General features: G+C 44.1%; 9 protein-coding genes across 9 annotated transcripts; 4 read left to right on the forward strand and 5 right to left on the reverse strand.

Annotated features, from left to right (window-relative positions):
• Positions 1-79: 79 nt before the first annotated feature.
• On the reverse strand, positions 80-1,712 carry N7495_001101 (MFS transporter; the record flags this gene model as incomplete). Its single annotated transcript, XM_057203771.1, has 2 exons — positions 80-1,258; positions 1,320-1,712. The coding sequence occupies 2 exons, from the start codon at positions 1,710-1,712 to the stop codon at positions 80-82; spliced, it is 1,572 nt and encodes a 523-aa protein (XP_057067844.1).
• A 3,400-nt stretch (positions 1,713-5,112) lies between these two features.
• N7495_001102 (uncharacterized protein) lies at positions 5,113-6,439 on the forward strand (the record flags this gene model as incomplete). The annotated part of the gene is made up of 3 exons (XM_057203772.1): positions 5,113-5,615; positions 5,673-6,000; positions 6,059-6,439. The coding sequence occupies 3 exons, from the start codon at positions 5,113-5,115 to the stop codon at positions 6,437-6,439; spliced, it is 1,212 nt and encodes a 403-aa protein (XP_057067845.1).
• A 357-nt stretch (positions 6,440-6,796) lies between these two features.
• Positions 6,797-8,053, reverse strand: N7495_001103 (uncharacterized protein; the record flags this gene model as incomplete). The annotated part of the gene is made up of 1 exon (XM_057203773.1): positions 6,797-8,053. One exon carries the CDS (start codon positions 8,051-8,053, stop codon positions 6,797-6,799), a length of 1,257 nt encoding a protein of 418 aa, XP_057067846.1.
• A 3,490-nt stretch (positions 8,054-11,543) lies between these two features.
• N7495_001104 (uncharacterized protein) lies at positions 11,544-12,713 on the forward strand (the record flags this gene model as incomplete). The annotated part of the gene is made up of 1 exon (XM_057203774.1): positions 11,544-12,713. One exon carries the CDS (start codon positions 11,544-11,546, stop codon positions 12,711-12,713), a length of 1,170 nt encoding a protein of 389 aa, XP_057067847.1.
• Positions 12,714-14,438: 1,725 nt separating this feature from the next.
• On the reverse strand, positions 14,439-15,006 carry N7495_001105 (60S ribosomal protein uL24; the record flags this gene model as incomplete). Its single annotated transcript, XM_057203775.1, has 3 exons — positions 14,439-14,711; positions 14,795-14,907; positions 14,988-15,006. The coding sequence occupies 3 exons, from the start codon at positions 15,004-15,006 to the stop codon at positions 14,439-14,441; spliced, it is 405 nt and encodes a 134-aa protein (XP_057067848.1).
• A 1,316-nt stretch (positions 15,007-16,322) lies between these two features.
• Positions 16,323-16,878, reverse strand: spt4 (transcription elongation factor SPT4; the record flags this gene model as incomplete). The annotated part of the gene is made up of 4 exons (XM_057203776.1): positions 16,323-16,353; positions 16,428-16,480; positions 16,547-16,744; positions 16,798-16,878. 4 exons carry the CDS (start codon positions 16,876-16,878, stop codon positions 16,323-16,325), a joined length of 363 nt encoding a protein of 120 aa, XP_057067849.1.
• Positions 16,879-17,382: 504 nt separating this feature from the next.
• ppt1 (protein serine/threonine phosphatase PPT1) lies at positions 17,383-19,018 on the forward strand (the record flags this gene model as incomplete). Its single annotated transcript, XM_057203777.1, has 4 exons — positions 17,383-17,532; positions 17,594-17,674; positions 17,756-18,922; positions 18,983-19,018. The coding sequence occupies 4 exons, from the start codon at positions 17,383-17,385 to the stop codon at positions 19,016-19,018; spliced, it is 1,434 nt and encodes a 477-aa protein (XP_057067850.1).
• A 762-nt stretch (positions 19,019-19,780) lies between these two features.
• N7495_001108 (uncharacterized protein) lies at positions 19,781-20,120 on the reverse strand (the record flags this gene model as incomplete). Its single annotated transcript, XM_057203778.1, has 2 exons — positions 19,781-19,965; positions 20,018-20,120. 2 exons carry the CDS (start codon positions 20,118-20,120, stop codon positions 19,781-19,783), a joined length of 288 nt encoding a protein of 95 aa, XP_057067851.1.
• A 961-nt stretch (positions 20,121-21,081) lies between these two features.
• N7495_001109 (uncharacterized protein) lies at positions 21,082-21,894 on the forward strand (the record flags this gene model as incomplete). The annotated part of the gene is made up of 1 exon (XM_057203779.1): positions 21,082-21,894. The coding sequence occupies one exon, from the start codon at positions 21,082-21,084 to the stop codon at positions 21,892-21,894; it is 813 nt and encodes a 270-aa protein (XP_057067852.1).
• Positions 21,895-22,063: the final 169 nt, after the last annotated feature.

Genomic DNA, 22,063 nt, shown 5'->3' on the forward strand with positions numbered 1-22,063 from the left:
GAATGATCTAAGTCTATGTGCAGTCTTGACTTGGTCGTCGACTTTCGTCTGCTCCACTCTGGTGTTGTCTTTATCCCAGTCAGTCCATGTTGACTGGAAACTTCTCTCGAATACGCTGGCCATATCGCGAAAATATGATCGGAATGGGTATGCATGCCAGCGCAACAAATCCAAGCAGAGAATTTCCCCAGCCCAATCCCAGCCTCTGAAACATCGACGGACCAGCTAGAGGTAGGAGCGCGCCTACCAACGATCGGACTGCAGTCAGCGTTGCATTTGCCGAAGCTGCATATGCTGGGTATGAGTCAATGATATAGGTCTGAATGGGGAGGTAAAGTCCCATCATGCCGAAGCTGAATGGCACCGTGCCAATAATAGGGATGAGCCAGAAAACGTTCTTTTCAGCGGTCCAGCCATACCAGAAGAAGCTAATCGGGAGAAAACAAGAATAAAAAATCATCATTGGCAGGCGCATCTCCGGTTCAAACTTTCCTCCATTTCGCACCGTCAACTTGACCACTAGTCGGTCGCTAGTGAATGCCATGGTTACGAGGCCCAGGATGGCGCCAGACCCAATCCCTATATAGGCGAGGCCTGAGGTGCCAGTTGAAAACCCATATTGGTTCTGAAACACAGTCGAGATAGTCGTGAAGAAGAGATAGAGAAGACCATATACGAGCGCCATATAGATCGAAAGGGACATGACAATAGGCGACTTTAGGAAGAGTACGAAAGGACGTTTCAGTCCGACTTTGAGAGTCGCAGCCAGCGATACATCTTCACCACTAGGTGTATATGCACTTCGAAGATCGCCCCGAGCCAATTCCTTGGACAGACGTATGGTCTTGCGGCGGATAAGGACAGGTGCATAAGTCTCTTGGTTTAGAAATTGGATGGCCAGTGTCAGCACTGCACCAACTATTGTGAGCACCCAGAAGACCCAGCGCCATCCAATCTCCTCACCCATAAAACCCCCTGCAACAGGACCAACAATTGGTCCGACTAGTGGGCCCAAACTCCAGAGAGATGCTGCAAGACCACGCTGCTGAATGGGGAAGATGTCCGCAATAACCCCGGCACCAAGAGTCAAGCAACCAGAGCCTCCAATGCCAGCCAGCAACCGAAATATAATCAAACTTGTGATATCTGGAGCGAGGGCACATCCGATCTGCCAGAGCACGAAGAACCAGTTGGCACAGTTGAGAACAATTTTTCGACCGTATATTTCGCTTAATGGGGCAAGCAGAAGCGGGCCGAACTAGTCTGGTCAGAATTGGGTTGATCTACCCACCTGGGCAGATATTAAAACTACAACTTACCGCATAGCCGATCAGATATATGCTGACACTGAACGAGAGTAGAGTTTCATCAGCGACTCCTAGATCTGTTGCGACATAGCTCACAGTGGGGGAAAACATAGTCGACGCAAGAGGAGAGATAAAAGTATTGATACTCATGTAATTCAGCAGAGCCCATTTCCGTGCAGGCGAAAAGTTTTGAGGATTATTCGGATCATCTTGTCCTTCCCAACCAACAATTCCCTGGCTGAGATCTGTTTCTGGGTATTGTTTTGTACTGCGTTGTTGCTGTTGCTGTTGCTGTTGCTGTTCGAGACCCTTATCATCAAAAATAGTGATCACGTCTGTCTGTTCTTTCAAGCTAGTTTCAACATTTCCTGCTTCTTCTAGCTTTTCCGAAACCAAAGTCCTCATCTTTGAGGGTTGAAAGAGGAGATTTAAATTGGTTGCATACAAATACAGAGGAAGGGAATAACTAAACTATGCAAATTCATGTATGACACAGTGCCGCATAAATAGACTTCTGGTGGTATGAACCCCCTCATCTTTAGACCTCGGGAATAAGTCAAACCTAGGGCTTGTTCAATTGTAGGAATAATTCTTGCTGATCCACAGCGCACTTATTGAAGCATTGATCAATCAAAAATATTGGCCATTCTTGATTGAAATCCTAGGTTAATCCTAGACCTTAGGATGCAGCTGATCTTCTTATTAACTTTCCAATTCATAGATGTCGATTCAACTGTTCATTCAGGTGGCTTGTAGCGTGATCACTTATTAAATCCATATACCTAACTACATAGGTCAATACCTAGTAATACAACCCATATTTTCTTTGGCTAATATTGTTGATTTGAAGCTATACATTGCTGCTTAATGAACATTGGAACTCATCTGAGAAGAGCTAGGCTCACCGAGTAAACCTCAGTCTGGGCTCAGACCTCGGGCTGCTCTGAAGTGATTGGAAGCACTTACCTTGATAGCAATATCTATGCCCCAAAGAATCCATACCAACAAAGGGAGCACGTAGACAACCTTGGAAAGTTGTAGTAGAAATATCTAGCCGTGAGTTTGAATATGCGTAGGCAACAAAAAAATTGAATGCATAGATAGGTCCATACTTCGAGTTTTAACTAAGTCCCTAAGTGATTGAGGGCTCGTGGACTGGACGGGCCGTTCCCACCTCGGGAGGTCCGGTCCACCTGGGTCCTTGGAAGGTTATTTACCGAATTTGAGATCCACAATGTAAAGCGTCAGGTGGTTCAGTGCAATCAAATCCCGGAAGATAGATTACCTAGGTAGGTAGCAATGCCCAGATGTGGAGAAGGAACATTGAAACCCCATGGCCCCAACGTTGAAAGGCTATATCGCATTCCAGCCCTCCAGGGTTATACATACTAGTCAGTACCCATGTATGGATGTATGCCACCTGGATAGCAGATCATATTGGCCAAGTTCTAGAGGTCTCAATAGATATTCCATATTACCTAGGAAGGTGTGCGGCAGGGACAACCTTACTTCAGAAGACTGAAAGAGTTCAAATGCAGCCTTGGAATCGATTTCAAAAGTCCCGTTGGTGGAGGTTCTCCAGTGATATTATTGGCTTATCTTTGTCACTAGGTAGAACATGTCCCCAAATCTCTTGCAAAATTCAGTTATGGATTATCCTGAGGTCTCCGCTTTTCCAAAGTAGACACCTAGAGCGGGTAATATCGCCTAATACAAGTTATCTAGGTAGTTCATTAGACAAGATTCTCGAAACATTTATCTTAATTTCTTGAATCAAAGTGAGCAAGGAAACAAAATTAGCTACAATACGTGGTGCTAAGCTTGTGATAGGCCTTTTGATGTGGGTCAAAATTTTCTGTACATCCTGCTGCACCTAGCACTCTACTGTGTACATTCAGATTAAAAGGCCGTATCTAAGGATAAGCCATACGATACTCGTCCAATTCATTTCAGCATCTTTATGTACAGAGTCATCAATCTACGTCTTTTTGGTCCGGACAAATCAGCATACACCGGCTATATTACCCATAAAATCTGGGGTGAAATGGAAGCTTAAACATTAGAATCTGTCATTTCTGGTTCAAAGAATGAGGAATTGAGAAATGGAAAAGCCTAGAAAGAGTTATAATTTCGGTGCTTTATGCGCAGCCTTGGAATCAGACCGTATTGAACCTCCATAAATAGCCACAATCCAAGGGTATACGTAATGTGGGCTTCGTATTCAGAATCAAAACTATTACATCTATGTAAATAAAAATGATTGGAGTAGAAACAGTTAAACGGCCTTATTTTAGCCTGGTGATGGTGGGTCACTTAGCGTAGAGATCATCATCGGAGATTTTCCGCCGATACTCCTGAACGTGGTTTTTCCGGAAGTTCGAACGATTGATATACATTATTTTAAAGTCGCACTTTTGTTCGGTCAGTGAAAGGTTAAGGTACTCAAGACCTAGCCATCTATATAGGACTAGCTAATATTTAGTTTCTGTTTAATTAAATAGTAGCTACTTAGTTTGAGTCCATAGGTTTAGGGCTAATCACCGATCGACATATTCGTTGTGCCAGCCACCTGGGCACCATGACAGGAGATTCCGGCCAAAATCCGGTAATAGTCATGGAAAAATAAGGCCAGATGATCCACACGATCTTCGAAGGTTCAGATCTATCACATTGATGTACTCAGTGAATCTGGATTGGTATCTTGATTTCAATCTAGATGTCATCGATGCATGTATGATGTGCCTAGTCTCGAGTACAGATTACCTGGGCACCAACCTTGGAACCTAAGCACTAGAATTTTATTGGAATGTAATAGCTGATGTATCACAAATCATACTGATGGAATGACGTCTGGTACCTTCCTCTCGCAGATCGTTGTAAACATTCCATAGATCCAAACTTTGAAACATGTCCAGGTTCCCTGGTCACAAATGTCAGACTCTAAATTAGATTTGGGTCACAGAATAATGTTCGTACCAAATACGACCCTGGAGGGTGAGCACTAATCCAAGAATGGAAAGGTCGTGGAATATTCGCTAATGTATCGGGATCATACGGCTGAACCTATTTTAAGGGTGGATCCATCGTATTGAAGTATATTCAGCTCCCCCCCGCGTTAATATTTAGATTGGGAACTCTAACTGAGCCTCTGTGCGATTGGAATGTGAGAATTATCCTGTTCAGGAAGGATTGAATACATTTTGAGGGGCTTTGAGATCCAAACATGTGCGAGTTTGAAAAATTGAAAATTCTGATTAAGTCCTGGTTTGAGTTGCTACATACTATGCTTCAGATCTGTCCAAGTGGGTATTGAAAAGGAGCTACTCCGTAAACAGACTAATATGCTTGTCGAGATCTTTCTGTCGCCCTCAAAATAAAATCTCGTATCTCAAATCCCTGCTAGCCTAGTCCCGCTTCTTGACAAGTGGATTCTCAAGTACCGAGTGCCCTGAGTATTTGGTCTATCGTTGGTTCACTGGAACTTTCCTCGTGCCGTTCATCGAGGATTTTAAAACGAATCAGCGGGATCTCAGGGCTACGAATCAGTTCCTACTTCGGCTCACAATCTATGTGGTACGAAGTACTCCGTACTAACTATATCTGCCTCGTAGATCCCTGCCCAAGTCCATGGGTGGAAGGCGATCTATTTTCCCTTCTTCGTCATTTTCACTACTTTATTTGCTATTTTTATGGGAACTCACTGATATGACAGTTTAATTCCCAGTATTTTCTTCGTCCTTTGTCTTACTCTATTCCGTTTACCTTGTTCCATATCAATTCCAAACGTTCTTTATACAGTTCCCACATGCAATTATCAAATTTTACAGCCAGGGCAGATTTGCCAGAGCCAAATTATGTGAACCCAGCCACTCAAGGCAATGGACTTCTGATTGTGAACATCGTCGGCATCTGTCTGGCTTTTTTGGCTGTTTCTCTCCGTCTCTACACCCGTTACCGAATTACCTGCACTCTTGGTTTTGATGATGCTCTCATTGTTCTTGGATTGGCTTTTGCTTTTGCAATGGCTATAGTGACATCGGTCGCCACACAAGATTGGGGCGCTAATCGGCACATCTGGGATATTCCTGTAGATTGGCTACCCGTTGTGGCGCAGTTGAACTTAGTCTTCCAGATTATGTTCTCGTGGGCTTCAAGCCTGACCAAGATATCTCTGTTATGGTTCTGCCGTCGTCTTGTCGGGGCTAGTAAGGGCAACTATGTGGTGTTCAACCATACACTCGCTGGGTTTATGATCCTTGTCTTCGTGCTTTGCGTGATATTCACATTTTTGAGTATATTTCAATGCTCGTGAGTTTTTTCATTCATATTCGTTATCAGGCTCGCTTTTAGCTTACATGAATGCAGACCAGTCAAGGCATTATGGGACGTTAACCCCACGTATCCGTATAAGTGTATCGAGGAGGGCCATATCATCTTCTCCGCCAGTGTGATCAATATCTTTACCGATTTTGTATCAACTATTCTCCCGATGTCACTCATATGGAGTTTGAGACTTCCTACCCATCAGAGACTTGTGGTCATCTCTATATTCGGACTCGGAATTCTTGTCAACGCTGCAGGTGTAGTGCGCACAATCTATGTATGGAAGGCTTTCTTTGTCTCCAGCACCGACAGAACATGGATGGCATGGATAGTTCTGGTGTCTGCGTCATTGGAAATCAACTTGGGTCTGGTACGTAAAGCCATGAGAGTACAGAGTCCATCGAAGACTAACCAATGATCAAACTTAGATCTGCACCTCAGCACCAGCTTTGAGACCACTCGTTGTAGCATTACTGCCTCATCTACTCGAATCCAACCCCACGTTCACCGAATATAAAAATCCAAACCAGTCCCAGAACTTCTTGGTCTCAGCCGGCCTCTCTCGAAATCGATCATTTAAAGTTTTTGGCAATGACTACAGACAAGCCGGATACGAGAGTGACCATCTCGAGATCATGCGAACTGTTGAATTGGAGACAAGAACTGATCCAATAATTCCCTTCACCGTTACTGGAAATAGTGAATCTTTGAGTGACGAGCAAGGTGATACAAAGCTGGGTCCCGTCTTCACTACTGGGAGTGAAAAATCCCGTGGCTCACTATTACGCAATGATGCTCCTCGTCAGTAGATACTTTGCTTTCTTTTGGTCCAATACTTGTTCTCATATATCCCCTTGTTGTTTTTATTTTTTCGTTTCAAATTTCAGGACTAGCTAAGAATATTTCATAGATTTTGACATCGATTTTGTCCATTTTCTCAAACCATCGCTTTAACTCTAGGACCGTTTAATTCTAAGTAAACTAAGCATTTACATACCTACAGATGTCGGAAAATTCATCCTTTATTACATAGATATTGGTATCATTTCAAATCTGAGGTTTTGTCCCTTTCGCTATCATGTGGTAGAAGTCACCTATTATCTTTGGAATATTTTCTAGAAATAAAAATTAGATTTCTCATCGCTCTCGAGGTTCAAGGTTAAAATTTATGCAAATCCATCTCTGCCATTCCAAACAGATTTAAATCCCTTCCCCTTTGGACGGCCCCAGGCTAGATTCAGAATCTTAGCCTTGACTTCCTCCGCCACTTTTCCAGTTCGAAAGCTTTCAGGATCTGTGGAAACCAAGTACGCTGCAAGTCCGGAAACAATTCCTGCTGCGAAGGAGGTGCCTTGGTCCCTGTTAATACCGCGCTTGACTTCATCTTCGGTTGAGCCCTCGATATTGCCCCAGGCACAAGTAATTCCTTCGCCGCGCCTTGAATTAACTGCCCCAGGCGCATAGACTGAGACAAGATTTCCAATCTTCGAAATTTCCGATACGCTTCCATCGACATCGACTGACCCCACCACAATCATATTCGGAAGTTCCTTCACAAAAAGAGCTGGATAGTCATTCACCTCACGAGGTTCATCACAAGACGCAAGATAATTTCCTGCAGTTGTGACCATAACAGCATCCAAATCGTAGATCTGTTTATAGAGATCCAAGTATTCTGATCTTTGCTTTGCTGTCTGATCATATTCTTTCAGCCCGTAGCTGAGATTAACAACTGCCATATAGCGCGCGTTCTTCTCTCTTTCCTTTTTGATGTCTTCTATTATAGCTTTAAGTCCAGCTTGAATAGTATCGTCATATCCAGAGTCAATCAGAGGGACAAACTTAAGGTTTGCTCCCTTTGCAACGCCCCAATTTTGACCGACGATCTTGCTCGCGACGCAGGTTCCATGGCCATCAGTATCACCGGCCTTTTTTATTGCGTTGAGGTCCTCTGTTGTAACACCAGGGCCTGTCTTAGGGTATAACAATTCAATAGTCCCCTTCTGCACACCTGAGGGTGCTGATGTCGTGAACTCCTCATGCTGAAGGTTAATGCCGCTATCGTGTACGTACACAGTTACGCCCGAGCCAGCGGCATTCAAGAAAACATAATCGAGCTCTTCATCATCTTCCCGTGCTGATTCGGAGGTTCCAGACGGCCATGAAACGAAAGTCAGCTCCTCGACTGCCTCATACTGGCGGATTTCTTTCCATTTTGAGCCTCGCTTGGTGATACGTGAAGCTTTGTGTTTGAACTTGGGAGGGGAATCATCCCATGTGTAGTTGGTAGTTTCTGTTGAAATTTTCTCGAACTCGATACGTGGAATCGTACGTAAAGGTGTTTTGTCGACGGTAGAGGCCGTTGCAAAGGCTAGGATTTGTAGCAATGATGTAGTCAAAAGAGCAGGGCATGCTAACAGCATCTATTAAAAAAGTATAAGTCAAAATCAAACTTTGAGTGTCTACCTTATATGGCGGATCATTTGGAACTGGTCGTTTTCAGTATCAATTCTTACATTGGGAACTTGTTGGAAGCCTTCAAGCTTCGAATTCTTGGAATTCCTGGATATCCCTTGATGCACAAATCTACGAGTGATAGCTTCAGGCTTTTTATAGCTGCCCAAGTGATCTACCAAAGTATATCAACCGAGATATAAAAGCTATGGGTCAAAGAAAGGATTGCATGGGGCGGAAGATGCACTCATGGCCCCAGCTATCTATAAGCTTGGACGAGAAATGCTTGATTAGCTTCCAACGTTGGAAGGTCTTGTTATTGGCATATAAAAGTGTGCTATTTCAGTAGCTTCCCTAACTGTCGCGTGCCTAGGAAGGTAAGCAGGAGCCCCGAAGGATAGTAGATCATTCTAGATTCCCTGACCTTGATATTGTCTATATCTTCCTTTTGGGGGCAGTAGCACTTTTCGCCCTATTCTCTTAGTCTTTCGGAAGGAAGCGTACTTTAGCCGCATCCATCAGAGCTAATAGTGAGAACAGCTCATATTGAAATATTTTTCAAAATACCCAAAATGCCTGATATTGATATTGAATTAACTGATTGGTTCATCAGAACGTATAGTTGATGGATGTATCAATATTAATAAACTTATAACAAATATTAATGTATGGAGTGTTTGTGTTATAGAGGTTGTTTAAAAATAATCCCAGCGAAAAGCATAAAGCGTAAAGCACTCCTGATACAGGGCGCAAGAACAGCTTGCAGTGTCAATAAAAAAAAAGTCGAAATATCATGCAATCACACGTATTAGGAAAAAGCAAAGAGATTTAGAACAAAATTCAATCATCTAAAATCTAAAATAATTAGCTCCAACTGGTTATCTGACGTGATCCGAAGTGGGTAAGATAGCTCATAGTCTACCGCCGGATTTGTGAGTTAAGGATGTTCAGGTAATGTGATAGCGGTAACCGGGTCCGACCTCAACGAAGAGATGGTTTTCGGGTTCATAATATTGAAAAATGTATAGTCCAGGAAACTTGATATTACTATTTGTTTTTGTTTTATCTGTAATACACTGCTCTCCGACAGACAAGGGGATAAAACCCCGAAAATATATCATCCTTTGACTTTGGGTTCCAAGAATTGATGAGGCTTATATAATGCCCAACAATCGGCCCAAAGCACTCACAAGGTACTCAATGAAGCAAATAACCCAAAAGAATATATCAAAACTGAGCCAAAACAAGTAGTTGCCTAGGTACTCAGGAATATCTGCCATCTCGATGTCCTCATCCTGAATAGGGGCTGGGGCTGTGTAGAACCCAGTACTGTTGGTAGTGCCTGAAAGTATAGACACCTGGGCATCCGAGGCACACGCTGGTTAAAGCCTGCAAATGTAGATGTTGTAGATGCACGATGTTTTCCTGAACACTTGGCACATGCTATTGAACTAACTACCTTTCTACTGTGCGCGAGAACAGATGGATATGTATTGCCATTAGATTTTCAAGAGTATGCTTTCGAAGGGAAACTTCACTAAAAAAACGTTGGAATAAAAATAATCATAGTATTTTTGTAATAAAAAAAATACGGATAGCATTTACCTGAGGGTAATTAGATCTTCAGAAAAGTGTAAATATTTCCATCTGGAATAGAACTAGTGAGGCCCATCGACCCATAATATAGCTGTTCACTCTCACTATTCATTGCCCTTGAGTTCGCGCACCTAGCTCTTGGAATGAGGGCGCTGGGGGAGAATCATGGAGTAAAGAGAATGCTAAAGTCCAGCATATTATATCTCGGTATGTATTACAGTGTCATAGATATAAGTGATTCCTTGTTCAAGTATACTGAAATACATTCTTTCCATGGAGTAGACAGACAGTGTCGGGTATTATGCTTAGAAGATACATCATCCTCGGCCTATTGTTGAGCAAGACAGCGTCACCTTCCAAGGGTTGTAGTTGAATTTGGAAACCAAAATCAAGATAAGGACAATGGTTGGTGGATCAACGACGATGATATCGACTCTAAGATGAACATTGAAGTAAATAATAAACAAGTCGTCAGACTAAGGTCAAATAATTTAGCTTGAAGAAATAGGAAGAATGAAAAAAAAAAAAATATGAGTGGTCCCAGAGGGGGTCGAACCCTCGACTTTGGCGTTATTAGCACCACACTCTAACCAACTGAGTTATGGAACCATTCTATATAATGATGGTTAAATAATTTGATATATATACCAGGATTGATGGAAGGTGTCCAAAAAGTAAATGATATGCAAATCAGTGACCTGGCATTTTGGTCATTGTGTCATACAATAGCTGGCCAATAATATGACATTGCAATACTACCACTTGACTGCCCTTTACAGTTATGGTTCGGTAGTTGTATCTTTTCTATTGGAGAATAAGGTATAGGACCATATATAAAAGAGATTCAATGGATAGTGTGCAGCTCCGCTGTCAGCTAAAATGGAAGACATCAAGAGAGATCATACTGTAACCCCGTGATCAACCTGTAGCTTTGTCAGTTTTCATGCAGCAAAAAATAGAGAGATATATATATATTTATTTAAAGCTTCAATATTGTTACTAAGGGGGTCAAGCAAAAAGGCCGCAAAGTAATTTGCATGATAGTGTGGTCGGGAGTCAGCATGGCCATCAGGACCAAGCCCAACTGCTCCGGGAAGGCGATTAAGCTATGTGTAATCTAGATGAGATAAGATCTTGAGATAAGGTCTTTATGTACCACCGGACGATTTCCTCGAGCCGAGCAGACGGTGCGGTAATGACCAAATGATTGATTTTGCCAGTTCCGCCCAGTTTGTATTTCTTAGATAATATGAGGTATTCAATGGCGTCAGAAGGGGGTCTCAATTAGAGTTGCGGAGAATACTTGAAAGTTCGATTCTCTGGGGGCTTTTGCATTCGAATCATCCAGACAGGTCTGCAGCCCAGGTTAAACCGTTTGCAGACTTAATCGCGTTCGTATGATATCACGCGAGCGCGAAAATTCCATTGAACAAAACATTATCTTTCCACCAGATAATGTTTCACCGTATGGATCTCCTATTGTATCACTCTGTCGGTTCACAGGGATCTCGATGCACTATTACTACTACGTTGTACGTGTAATAAGTTATGCGGTAAGATGTGTGTGTTCATTCTAAGTTCCCGCGATGGAATCGGGTATCCCCCGATTCCACTAGTTTCATTCACTTCCCGAGTTCATTCACTTCAGCAAACCAGATTCCATTGGTTCCAACACACTCAGTGTAACATTGTCCGTCACATTAGGTTTATGGGATATTGCCTTCATGATACTTACACAAGATTACGTATACTTCCTTCGGCTGGAGAACTCTTTGTAGATTGCATACTGGCTATGATCTATAAAAGCCACCCTCATACCTCAGAGGAAGGCCAGCATACACGGATATTCAACAGATCGTCAGAATGCCTGAGCTTCACCAAGGATACGCGCAGTTTTACAAGTTCTTCTGGGGTAAACATGAAAAACCAGACGGGGAGCTGTTTAGCGAGACACAACGGAATAAAGTTGATACTTCGAAGGACTTTTCCAAGGCAGATTCCGGCCGTGGTTTTTGGGAAACTGTTATCGTTGAAACTCTTCCCGAGATAGTCGTGAACGAGAAGTACAACCGTGCCAACTTCTGGTGGCCACCCTACCATCCCCGAAGTACACACAAGGAGAACTCGCTTCATTTTGCCCGTAACTCTAAGTCGTACATGGATGTGCAAGGATACGGCGTGATCAACCGGTCTGAGATACCTGACAATACCATGTCTGATTTTCGGGGAGAATGGGGCGATGATGATCCATACGATCCAGGGTTCAAACTCCATGCGCCCACGTACTATTTGGCTCTTCCCATCCGTAAAGGAGGATTTCAACTCGGAGACCATCTCTGGCTGGATACCGTCAAACCTATCCGTGCTGTCTACTTCCCAGTCTTCTTCGAGGAGTCAGAAACATTATGCCGATATGGGGTCTACGTGAAACTTGACCTGTTGCATCTGGAAAAGAACCACATTATCGGGCCCGATGTGTCCTGTCCGAAGGATTGGCGGAAGCTCGGCCAAGCTAGTGCCTACGAGATCGGGAAAGAGGGGGTTAACTCCTGGAAGCATACGCTTGTTATTGATGTAATCAAGTACATTTCCCTGGCAACAGTGCCCTATGGCCAACGCAAAGTCGAGCCAATGACTGCAGTTAAATATACCGACCCAAATGCCATTCAGACCCGTGAGGTCGATTGGCACTTTTCCTGGTACTATGTATCAGTAAGCTGGGAGACCGTGCACAGCTTCGAGACCGGGAAGAAGATCAAGGAGGAACATCCACCGCCGGAGAATTACATTGCCCGCGGCATTAGCGTGTTTAGCTTGATTGGCGGCTTTATCCCAATCATCGGGCCAGTCTTGACCAAGGGGCTGGGTGTGGTTGAGAAGCAGCTGGAGACAGGTAAACGGCCAGACTATTGGGAATTAATTGGGATTCCAAGGAAAGCCTGGGACGGCATAGATGATCGTCCCCAGAAAGACTTAGTCAAAAAATTGGAATTGTTTGTCGACTTTCTCCATAAAGAGGTTATATCAAAGTGATGCTAGCTATACAAGGCCGAATAAGACTACACGTGAAGATTCGGCCACCAGTTACCATCGAAGATCCTAACAGATGGGGGTTGCTGGAATGTAGTACATTCCACGGGATAGGGTTTCAGCTACCAATCAAAAATGTTAAAAAAAGTAAGGGAGTGAGTACATTTCAGCAGTCAGTCTCGAGTATATTCTAGCAACTTTTATTACTCGTACGAGGTTGAGATTCTTAGAAGTTCTAAGTTCTAAGTTATTTAGTATGCTATTTATTTAGTAGAGTGTATAATTAAAGTCGACCAATTAGAGGTCTCGGAGCCAGCGGCCCGGGATCCTCTAGTTCGAAAAAGGCTAGTACCGGTGGTACCTGGAATCCTTGTTTTCATTTTCCTGAGACCAAACAGCACCTTCCTGGCTTGTGCTATTGGTCTGTAGGCTGTAAAAATTGAAAAGTATCTTCTACATTATCTTGGGAGTGATATTGGTCGAATGGGGCTTTACCAACATCTCTATGAAGAGGACTTGGCAGGATTCGTCATAACATTACATGTATTGAATTCCCCGCAGGCCGCATACACGTCACGTTGACAGTCGATTTCTCCAATATGATTAACGAGATATGGAAACAGCTGCTACGATACGAAGTCCAACAAATCAATATATGAGATTTGTTCCATGGATGTCTATGGTAATTGTTTGAGTAGAGCGAGAGCATATTGCTGATACCTACTGCGTTGGGCTATAGTTTCCTGCAAACCTCGACAGTATTTGGGAATTTTGAAGCTCTGAAGCTATATACACGATTGTTTCATTTGTTTTCAGTCTCTTTCACGATGATCTGATTTTGCGTAGTTCAACTCTAGAAATTTTTCATATCGAATAGTCATAGTCCCCTATTTAGGTAATCTGCCCTCGGATCTGGTGATAACCTGTCTTAAACTTTATTTCGAGGTATTATCGTAGTTATGATAGTAGAAAGCGCAAATTTAACTACATGAGCTATAATGCGCGCTAAGAACCAGCCATGAATATGCTCTCGTCTCCGACCTGCACTAGAGGGTATAGCGTTGTATTGCGAAACGTCCGAAGATGTCCAGGTGCCCGTGCAGTCGACGACGTAAGGGCAGATGTGGGCCGAGATACTGTAGGCCTACCCTTATCACGAGGCTTTCGATGGCGTCGCGGGCCGGGGCCGGTCGCCTGGTTTATTGCGATGAGTCTTATATGCGGAGTACTCTATACTTCATTGCCAACTATGTAGGTATGCATGTACCCAGCGGTAGATTTCCCTTGCCCTACCATCCACTACAACCAATGAATAGTTTGGGCTACAAGCTTCGATTGAACCTAAAAAGTATATTTGAAATGAACATCCATTGATGAATGACTTCCTCTGGCACGCCTGGGCATGCAGTACATCATTGATGAAGTCGCAAACAAGGATCGGGTTGTAAATCCTTCAAGCTCATTCAATCTCTAGCTATCGACGGGTTGGGCTTCGGGAACACCAAGGTGAATATTGAGACTGAAATAACTTTTTGTGGATATCTTGACTAAAAAATGATCAATTGGATGGTATTCGTACTCCTGTTTTAGAATGGCTTCGAGAATAATAAGAATTTTCTTTCTTCATTGTATCTCGTAGGAGGTTTGAATCTCGCATTTTGTTCGAGTCCTAGAACTCCCGTGCTGTCACCGCTATTGGAACAAACTTATAACCCCAGAGAACACCCTTTAAAGCTTCTTAGCCTGGACGGCCTCACGACCCTTGGCGATCCGTGCGAGAATCTGCTCACGGTCCTTGTCGAGGTGGAGCTTGGTGATAATGACGGAGGAGGCGGCGAGGGGGATGGGAACGCTCTGGCCGTTGCCCTTCTCGCGGACAACACGCTCGACGTGGATGACGTACTTCAGACGGTAGACGCTGGTGATCTTACCGGCCTGACCCTTCTGGCTACCGCGGGCAATGAGGACCTCATCGTCCTTGCGGAGAGGAATAGAGCGGACCTTGGATCGATGTTAGAATTTTGGGGTGTTCGTCCGGATTTGATAAATTTCGAGATTTCAAGATCGCTAGTCCTTCAACGTACATTGTACTTCTCCTGGAGCTCCTTGCTCAGGTGAGCACTCATCTTGACGCGGCGCTCGCTGGAAGGAGCGCCGAAGTGCGCAGCGCGCGACTTCCGGCGGCTGGAGTGAAGGCCTGGACAATTTATTAGTTTATCGAGTCGGGTGGTGACAAAACGGAGGAATTCGCAGATAAGGATCGAGAGAGCGACGTACTCTTGTTGGTGACAGTCATTTTGACGGAGCCTCAAAAGGGATCGAGAAAGGGGCTCGGGGCGGTTGTCGTTTGGATCGTGAGCGTTCAAGGCTAAGGTTGCTTTTGGGATTCAAAAAATGGTTGTGTGTGAGTCACATGACATCCCGCTCGCTACCCAGGTAGGGCTAGGCTCTGCTGACTAAGTGAAGAAGTATATGCTCACGTGACTAAACATACAGGAAAATCAATTCGTTTCATTTTATATTCGCAAAAAAAAAAAAAAACCAATTGGTTCTGAGTACATAATACTCCTGTGACTTGCACATAACTAAATCAATATGAGAAAATCAAAGAAGCAAAAAAATGGACTCGCGGGGAATCGAACCCCGGACCACTCCCATGCTAAGGGAGTATTATACCACTAAACCACAAGCCCATTGAATGAGAAGAGATCCGGATTAATGTTATATGATCCACCGCAGTGCTTTTATAGAAGACCCACTAAGTGGATGTGGCGTTCAGCCTTGGAGCTATCCCGTTCAGTACGAAATACATATCTCGGGGGTATCCAATTACACCTATGTGAGAGGTATGGAGCTGGACTCTGCTGGCCTTGTAAAGGCGGGATATTCACGGTCAGAGCTGCATATTGCATTTCTTCGGGTTACCCACCTGGAACTTCTCATCGCTGTACTTTCGGTCATGATTCCAAAATGCCTCAAGTTGGAACACTGGGGCCACGCTCTGAGTTAACGGTTTACAAGCCCACCGGGCACACATTCTTGGTCTGTAATATCTTGCACAATATATATAGTACGGGAGGCGTTGTGATGACATTCGAAGGTTAAAATAAGCTTTCTAGATAAGGCTTGCTGCTTGTAGAGATTTGTGTAGCTACAGATCGTGGACAGCTCTCAAATTTTTTCATAACAGGATAGTAGAAAAGGTAATGAATTTTCTAGCAATAACCGTAGTCGTAACTGGAAATTTGATCGACCACATAGGTTTTACTCGATTCAGAATTCGCGTATGGAAATCCAAGTATCCCAAAATTACTGGAAGGTGAAAAGGATATTCATAGGAACTATGAATGAATGTCCTCAACCTTGGATGAGTGCATCTAGTTCCAAGGTTTATTACTTATACGATGGAGATCCACCATATGAGTAAATACCTAAATAGCTGGGTATTGACGTAGAAGAGCTTGAAAATCAAGTGAATTCGAAGAGCTGCACAAGTAAAGGGTATAGGAAGGGAAGAATGATGCTCATGAGTCAATTTCATTATCACATTAAAGCTGGCCTTGTATGGGCTGCTATCAGGCCTGCCTGGCTGTAGAGGGGTTGAGATGCCGTCTACTCGTCTTCACCGGAGCTTCCATCACGTCTGAAAGAAATAACCTGTTAGTATCGATGAAATCGCGCTAGAGGTCACATATATCTGTAAGAAGTAACACATACGGGACATATTTGACTCCAGAATCCTCCAAGAGACCGATAACCTCATCGGACAGCTGGAAAAACAGAAAGATGTTAGCTTATCAAGTCTTCGAATTATATGCAGACCAGATAAAGCTCACCGATCCTGTAACCTTGGTCGCATATGTTCCTGGGATGTAGTTTTCCAGCCGTTGCCAGCGCGCAACCCAGCTTGAAGCAGGATCATGTAGCACGATCAGCCCCTCGAATACCTGAGAGGTACATTCTCCAATTGTGTCGAGATTTCCACGGAGCCCAATGATGGTTTCGCAGTTGGGGCATCCGTCACGGTTGAATTTCTAGATCAAAGGGTCAACCTCATAGGATGCGCTAAAAGAGAAACGAGGCTCACATTTTGTGTCTGGACAATCGCACAGACCATGCATGCACGCAGGTTACGCTGCTGGTTGGGAGGGACGTAAAACGACGACATATCGAGGTTGGATGAGGGGAAAATTTGGAGAGTGAAATCGAATCGAGGGTTCTGGAATGGTTGACAGACTATCTAATTACGGCCAAAGTGCAATTGATTCACCGCCTTTGCAATATGATCTGAATACACCTCAAAACTAAGAAAATATACGGCTCAGCAGTGATGTATAGTAGTACTGGTAGCTAGCTTAATACTTATGCTCTTTGTAAATAGTTTTTGTACTTAAAATAACATACCAAGCAAGAGGCTACACTTATATAGGCAAAATCACTGTTGATTATTCTGCCGCTTTCTGCATCTTGGCCGCAACACCCGTTCGGAGAAAAAAAGAGAGACAAGGTCCACGCGACTTTCCTCTCCTCTTTTCTCTGATCATCTCTCCCCTCACGCATACCCTCCGATTCCGATTAATTGGAGAATCCCTGGATTTTCAATCTTCTCCGTTGTCCTTCTCAGCCCTACCTCGCGCTCTGATCATCGCGGTCTCGTGCCCCTCTCCATTCAATGGCTTCGGACCTAGAGGCGGCTAACGCCCTCAAATTGCAGGGCAATAAGGCTTTTGCCCAGCACATTTGGCCTACTGCCATCGACTTTTACAACCAGGCTATTGAGAAATACGACAAGGAGCCTTCCTTCTTCTGTAACCGGGCCCAGGTAGGAGTTCATCTAATATACATATTTGAGATAGTCGCTAATTGTCAATCTATCTCCACAGGCCCAAATTAAAGTCGAGGCATTTGGCTTCGCCATTGCTGATGCCACCACGGCTTTGGAATTGGACCCGAACTATGTCAAGGTGAGTAGCCCCACGAACAGCGAAGTTGCAAATATGCAGTATATTGCCGGGCAATTCGTACTAACAAAATATTTGCAATAGGCTTACTGGAGACGCGCCATTGCCAACACCGCTATCCTTCATTACAAGGCGGCTTTGAAGGATTTCAAGGCTGTTGTTAAGCGGGAACCTAACAACCAGAACGCCAAGCTGAAGCTTGCTGAATGTGAGAGACTCGTGCGTCGCATTGAGTTTGAGAAGGCGATCGAGATCTCAGATCCGCCCTCCGCATTTGAGGGGTTGGATATCGATGCGATCAAGGTGGAAGATGATTACGATGGCGTGCGCATTGGTAACGAGATGACACAAGATTTTATTGACGATATGATTCAAAGATTCAAGGACGGAAAGAAGATTCACCGAAAATATGTCTTCCAGATCATCAAGGCTGTGAAGGAGATTGTCTACAACGAGCCGACTATGGTGGAGATTGGCGTGGACACAGGCAAGAAGTTGACAGTCTGCGGTGATACTCACGGTCAATACTTTGACTTACTGAATATTTTCCACATGAACGGCGCCCCCTCCGATACCCACGCCTATCTCTTCAACGGTGACTTTGTTGACCGCGGATCGTGGTCTTGTGAAATAGCCTTGCTTCTCTATGCCTACAAGTGGCTGCGACCGAATGGTCTGTTCCTGAACCGTGGTAATCACGAAACCGATGACATGAACAAGGTTTACGGATTTGAAGGCGAGTGCAAGGCCAAGTACAACGAGCGCGTTTTCAAGGTCTTCTCCGAGTCATTCTCTGCCCTACCCCTGGCCACACTGATCGGCGAAAAGTACCTCGTCCTGCACGGTGGTCTTTTCTCTGATGATAAGATCACCTTGAACGACATTCGCAAACTCAATCGCCATAACCAGCGTCAACCCGGCCAACAGGGCTTGATGATGGAGATGCTTTGGACCGACCCACAAACCCAGCCTGGCCGCAGTCCCAGCAAGCGCGGTGTTGGTCTTCAATTTGGTCCCGATATCACCAAACGCTTCTGTGAAAACAACGGCCTCGAGGCAATTATTCGCTCCCATGAAGTGCGCATGGAGGGATATGAGGTCGAGCACGATGGTCGCTGTATCACCGTCTTCTCTGCACCCAAGTATTGCGACTCAACCGAGAACAAGGGCGCTTACATCAACATTGGGCCCGAACTTAAGCTTGAGTACCAAGTGTTTGACGCAGTGCCCCACCCCGATATTAAGCCCATGGTTTGTAACCCCATTGGTTCTTTAGATATTTCATGATATTGGAGCTGACATTTATTTTAGGCATATGCGCAGAACTCGATCTTGTCGATGATGTGATGACTTGGTAATTTCTAGGGTTGCAAGCGACGGCGGTAGTTAAAAAGAGCTAGAGATCTACACTGATGTAGTGTCTACATTGGTGTATGAATGCGCATAATGATATCTATGCCCAAGCGCTCTTCTTTCGCTTCATTATATTTTCATCTTGTTTGTCTTCAAATCTGTAAGAACTGGCAGTGAAATATCTGCCTATATGTATACCGAAAAGATCGTTTCTTTCAGGTCAGAGAATACTGCACTTAACGCTTCTTCATTTGATGAGGGTTCCTCTTTCTTATCACAGCGATAGTTTTCGAGTCGACAAAGGGCGCTGTAAGCAATGATAGAAGCGATAGCCACAAACAAGCAGGCCAAGAGACCTCATATCCCCGAGAATAAGATGGAGGTCATAGATCCGAAAGACCTGAAGACCAATGAATGATATTGCTAATTCAATAAGCCAAAGAGAAGAGTGTTCATGGTTAATTGCTTGGAATGACCACTAGTATTAGCCATGAGAGTGAAGTAGATGAGACGGATGGGGCCAGTAGGTGTAGAAAATATAGTAAGATGCTAGTAGCCTGTGCTTATTATCGTGTGGCAGCTTCCACATGAGAATAGCGCACGCCATGGGAACGAGGTTGGAGATGGCGATAATTGCGCATCGGGAATTGGGCACTAGAGCAGCAATGAAGCCCAAAAGTATTTGCCACACAGACGCCACGACACCGGTTGGTATGCCCAGTACAGTGGTGATCAAACTAGAATAGCCCAGACCTATCACAATGATGCGGAGAAGGTTACCAGATCACCGGTAGGAATGTTCTGTGCCAGAGAAAATAGAGCTAAAAGCCATGTCTTGGGGTCCAGAAGATATTCACGGACTTGGTACCATTTGATGGCCTTGTCTTCCATGCTAGCGTTGTTGTCCTTGACACGCTCGAAGCAGCCAAACTTTTCGCGGTCTAAGAAGTAACAGCATTGTATGGGTGAATCCGGTAGGAATATGTTATGCACACCTGCTCATATGATGGAAAATCCACCCAGCACAAGAAATAGTAGACGCCATGGGGCTACTGCCGTATTTTTTTTGGCCAATGCCATAGCTGATCACACCCATAAAGACATATGATAGCTGGTTAAGCCAAAATACGACAAGTAGAGGCTGTTCACTTGTCCTAGGCCTCATAGCTGTCAAGATACTGTAGATGGAGAATGAAGAAGCCTCTATCATGCCCATTAGGAACCGCACTGTTGCTAGTCCGGCGAAGTTGTGCGTGGCACAGCATCATAACTGCCCGTCCAAACATAATCCCTACAAGATTTATGCCACTGGGAGTCGAAAGTAAGCACAGTAAAAACCTAGGTTTGCATATTCGAGGTAGTGTTCATGCTTTTAATGCCATGGCTTTAGCGGCAATGTAGATAATCGCCCTTGACTGCAGGTGGTTAGAGTTAGTATTACATTCCCCCTTAATCTTCAAATTGCATTATTTTTGTAATTTTCGGCGGCTCCAATACGGAGACCATTCATATAGATCGCCAACCCTGGACTCCTTGTTAATCTTAGCTGCTCTGAAGCGTAAGTTATAGTTGCGCACGTACTGGCCATATCCGGGGAAATAAGCTCAATGAACTGTGATTGGTCAAACTGAAGTGAAAAATACGGATCCTCCACTTCTTAATGCAACGAATTTAGTCACTTGTCTCCAGGGAAAACTCCTAGAAAACAAGAATGAAGTATCTCGACACCGAATAGACACCAAACAGAATATTTCCTACTATATTTGGATATATCTTTTGCCCAGGTATGAAGCGATTATCAGAGCATGACCAATTAGGGCTAGCATGCCTATGATCAGTAACTCTACTATGCAGAACCATGGAACCCGTGAATCCACTAGAACTCAAACTATTCCGCCTTTTTCAATCAGGAGAATTTCGATGAATCATCTGACACTTCGGTCCTCGGGAGAACTCCAAACATCTCAATGCAGTACAACAAAATTATGAATTAGTTACAACCTGACCGATTAAACCCTCGAGGGCGACTCCTTCAATCCCGGAAATGCATTTACAATATGTACAATTGTGTCTCACCCGTCCAAGGCATCACTGGCGCGTACCAGGGTCATAGTTTGGCCGTGCAAGCCTCGGTCGCCAGCCTACTAGGATGCGCAGTGTACGGTGCTCTAGAACTGATTGCTCTGATCTTCAGTATCTTCAATGGGTACCGCGGTCTATACTTCTGGAGCCTCCTCCTCTCTGGTCTATTCGGCGTCATTCCTGATGCGCTCGGCCTCGCCATTAAGTACTTCGAGCTCGGTCCAATATGGGTTGCTGTCACGCTATCGACAAGTGGTTGGTTCATTATGGTGACAGGCCAGTCACTTGTGTTATACTCGCGGCTGCATCTGGTTGTTTTAAATACAAAGGTGTTGAGATTTGTGCTGTGCATGATTATCTTCAATGCGATTGTACTATCGATTCCTCAGATTATTGCCTCATATGGTGCAATATATGCTTGTCGCTATCAATTTGGTGTTTTCTTTAACTACTGGGAGAAGGTGCAGATTACTACATTATTTACACAGGAGGTTATCATCTCCACTATATTTATTGTCCAGGCGACCAGGTTGTTACGCCTATATCCGACATTGAATAAGCAGAGGACAGAGATTATGCATCAGCTTCTGGCGATCAATGCGGCTATCATCTTGATGGACATTTCAATTGTGGTTTTGGAGTTCAAGGGTCTGTTTATTATACAGACATCGTTGAAATGCTTCTTCTATGTCATCAAACTCAAGTTAGAAATGGCTGTCCTATCGCGGTTGGCTTCAGTCGTTCAGATTCATGTCCAGGGATCATCGGGACTATCAGAAATAAGCTAGTCAGATACTGAAAATTGAAATAAAACCGAATTTATACCTGTCTCGTGGCTGATTCTTATATCTCGTATTTAAACGAAGATAAACAAAAATCAAGATAGAGAAATAAGATACACAAGTCTAAGACTTAGATAGATGAACAAGAAAGAATGGCTGATCTTAACCAGTGGTG

This window comes from Penicillium taxi (assembly GCF_028828555.1).
Source record: "Penicillium taxi strain IBT 34144 chromosome Unknown utg000001l_segment0_segment0, whole genome shotgun sequence".
Lineage (NCBI taxonomy): Eukaryota > Fungi > Ascomycota > Eurotiomycetes > Eurotiales > Aspergillaceae > Penicillium > Penicillium taxi.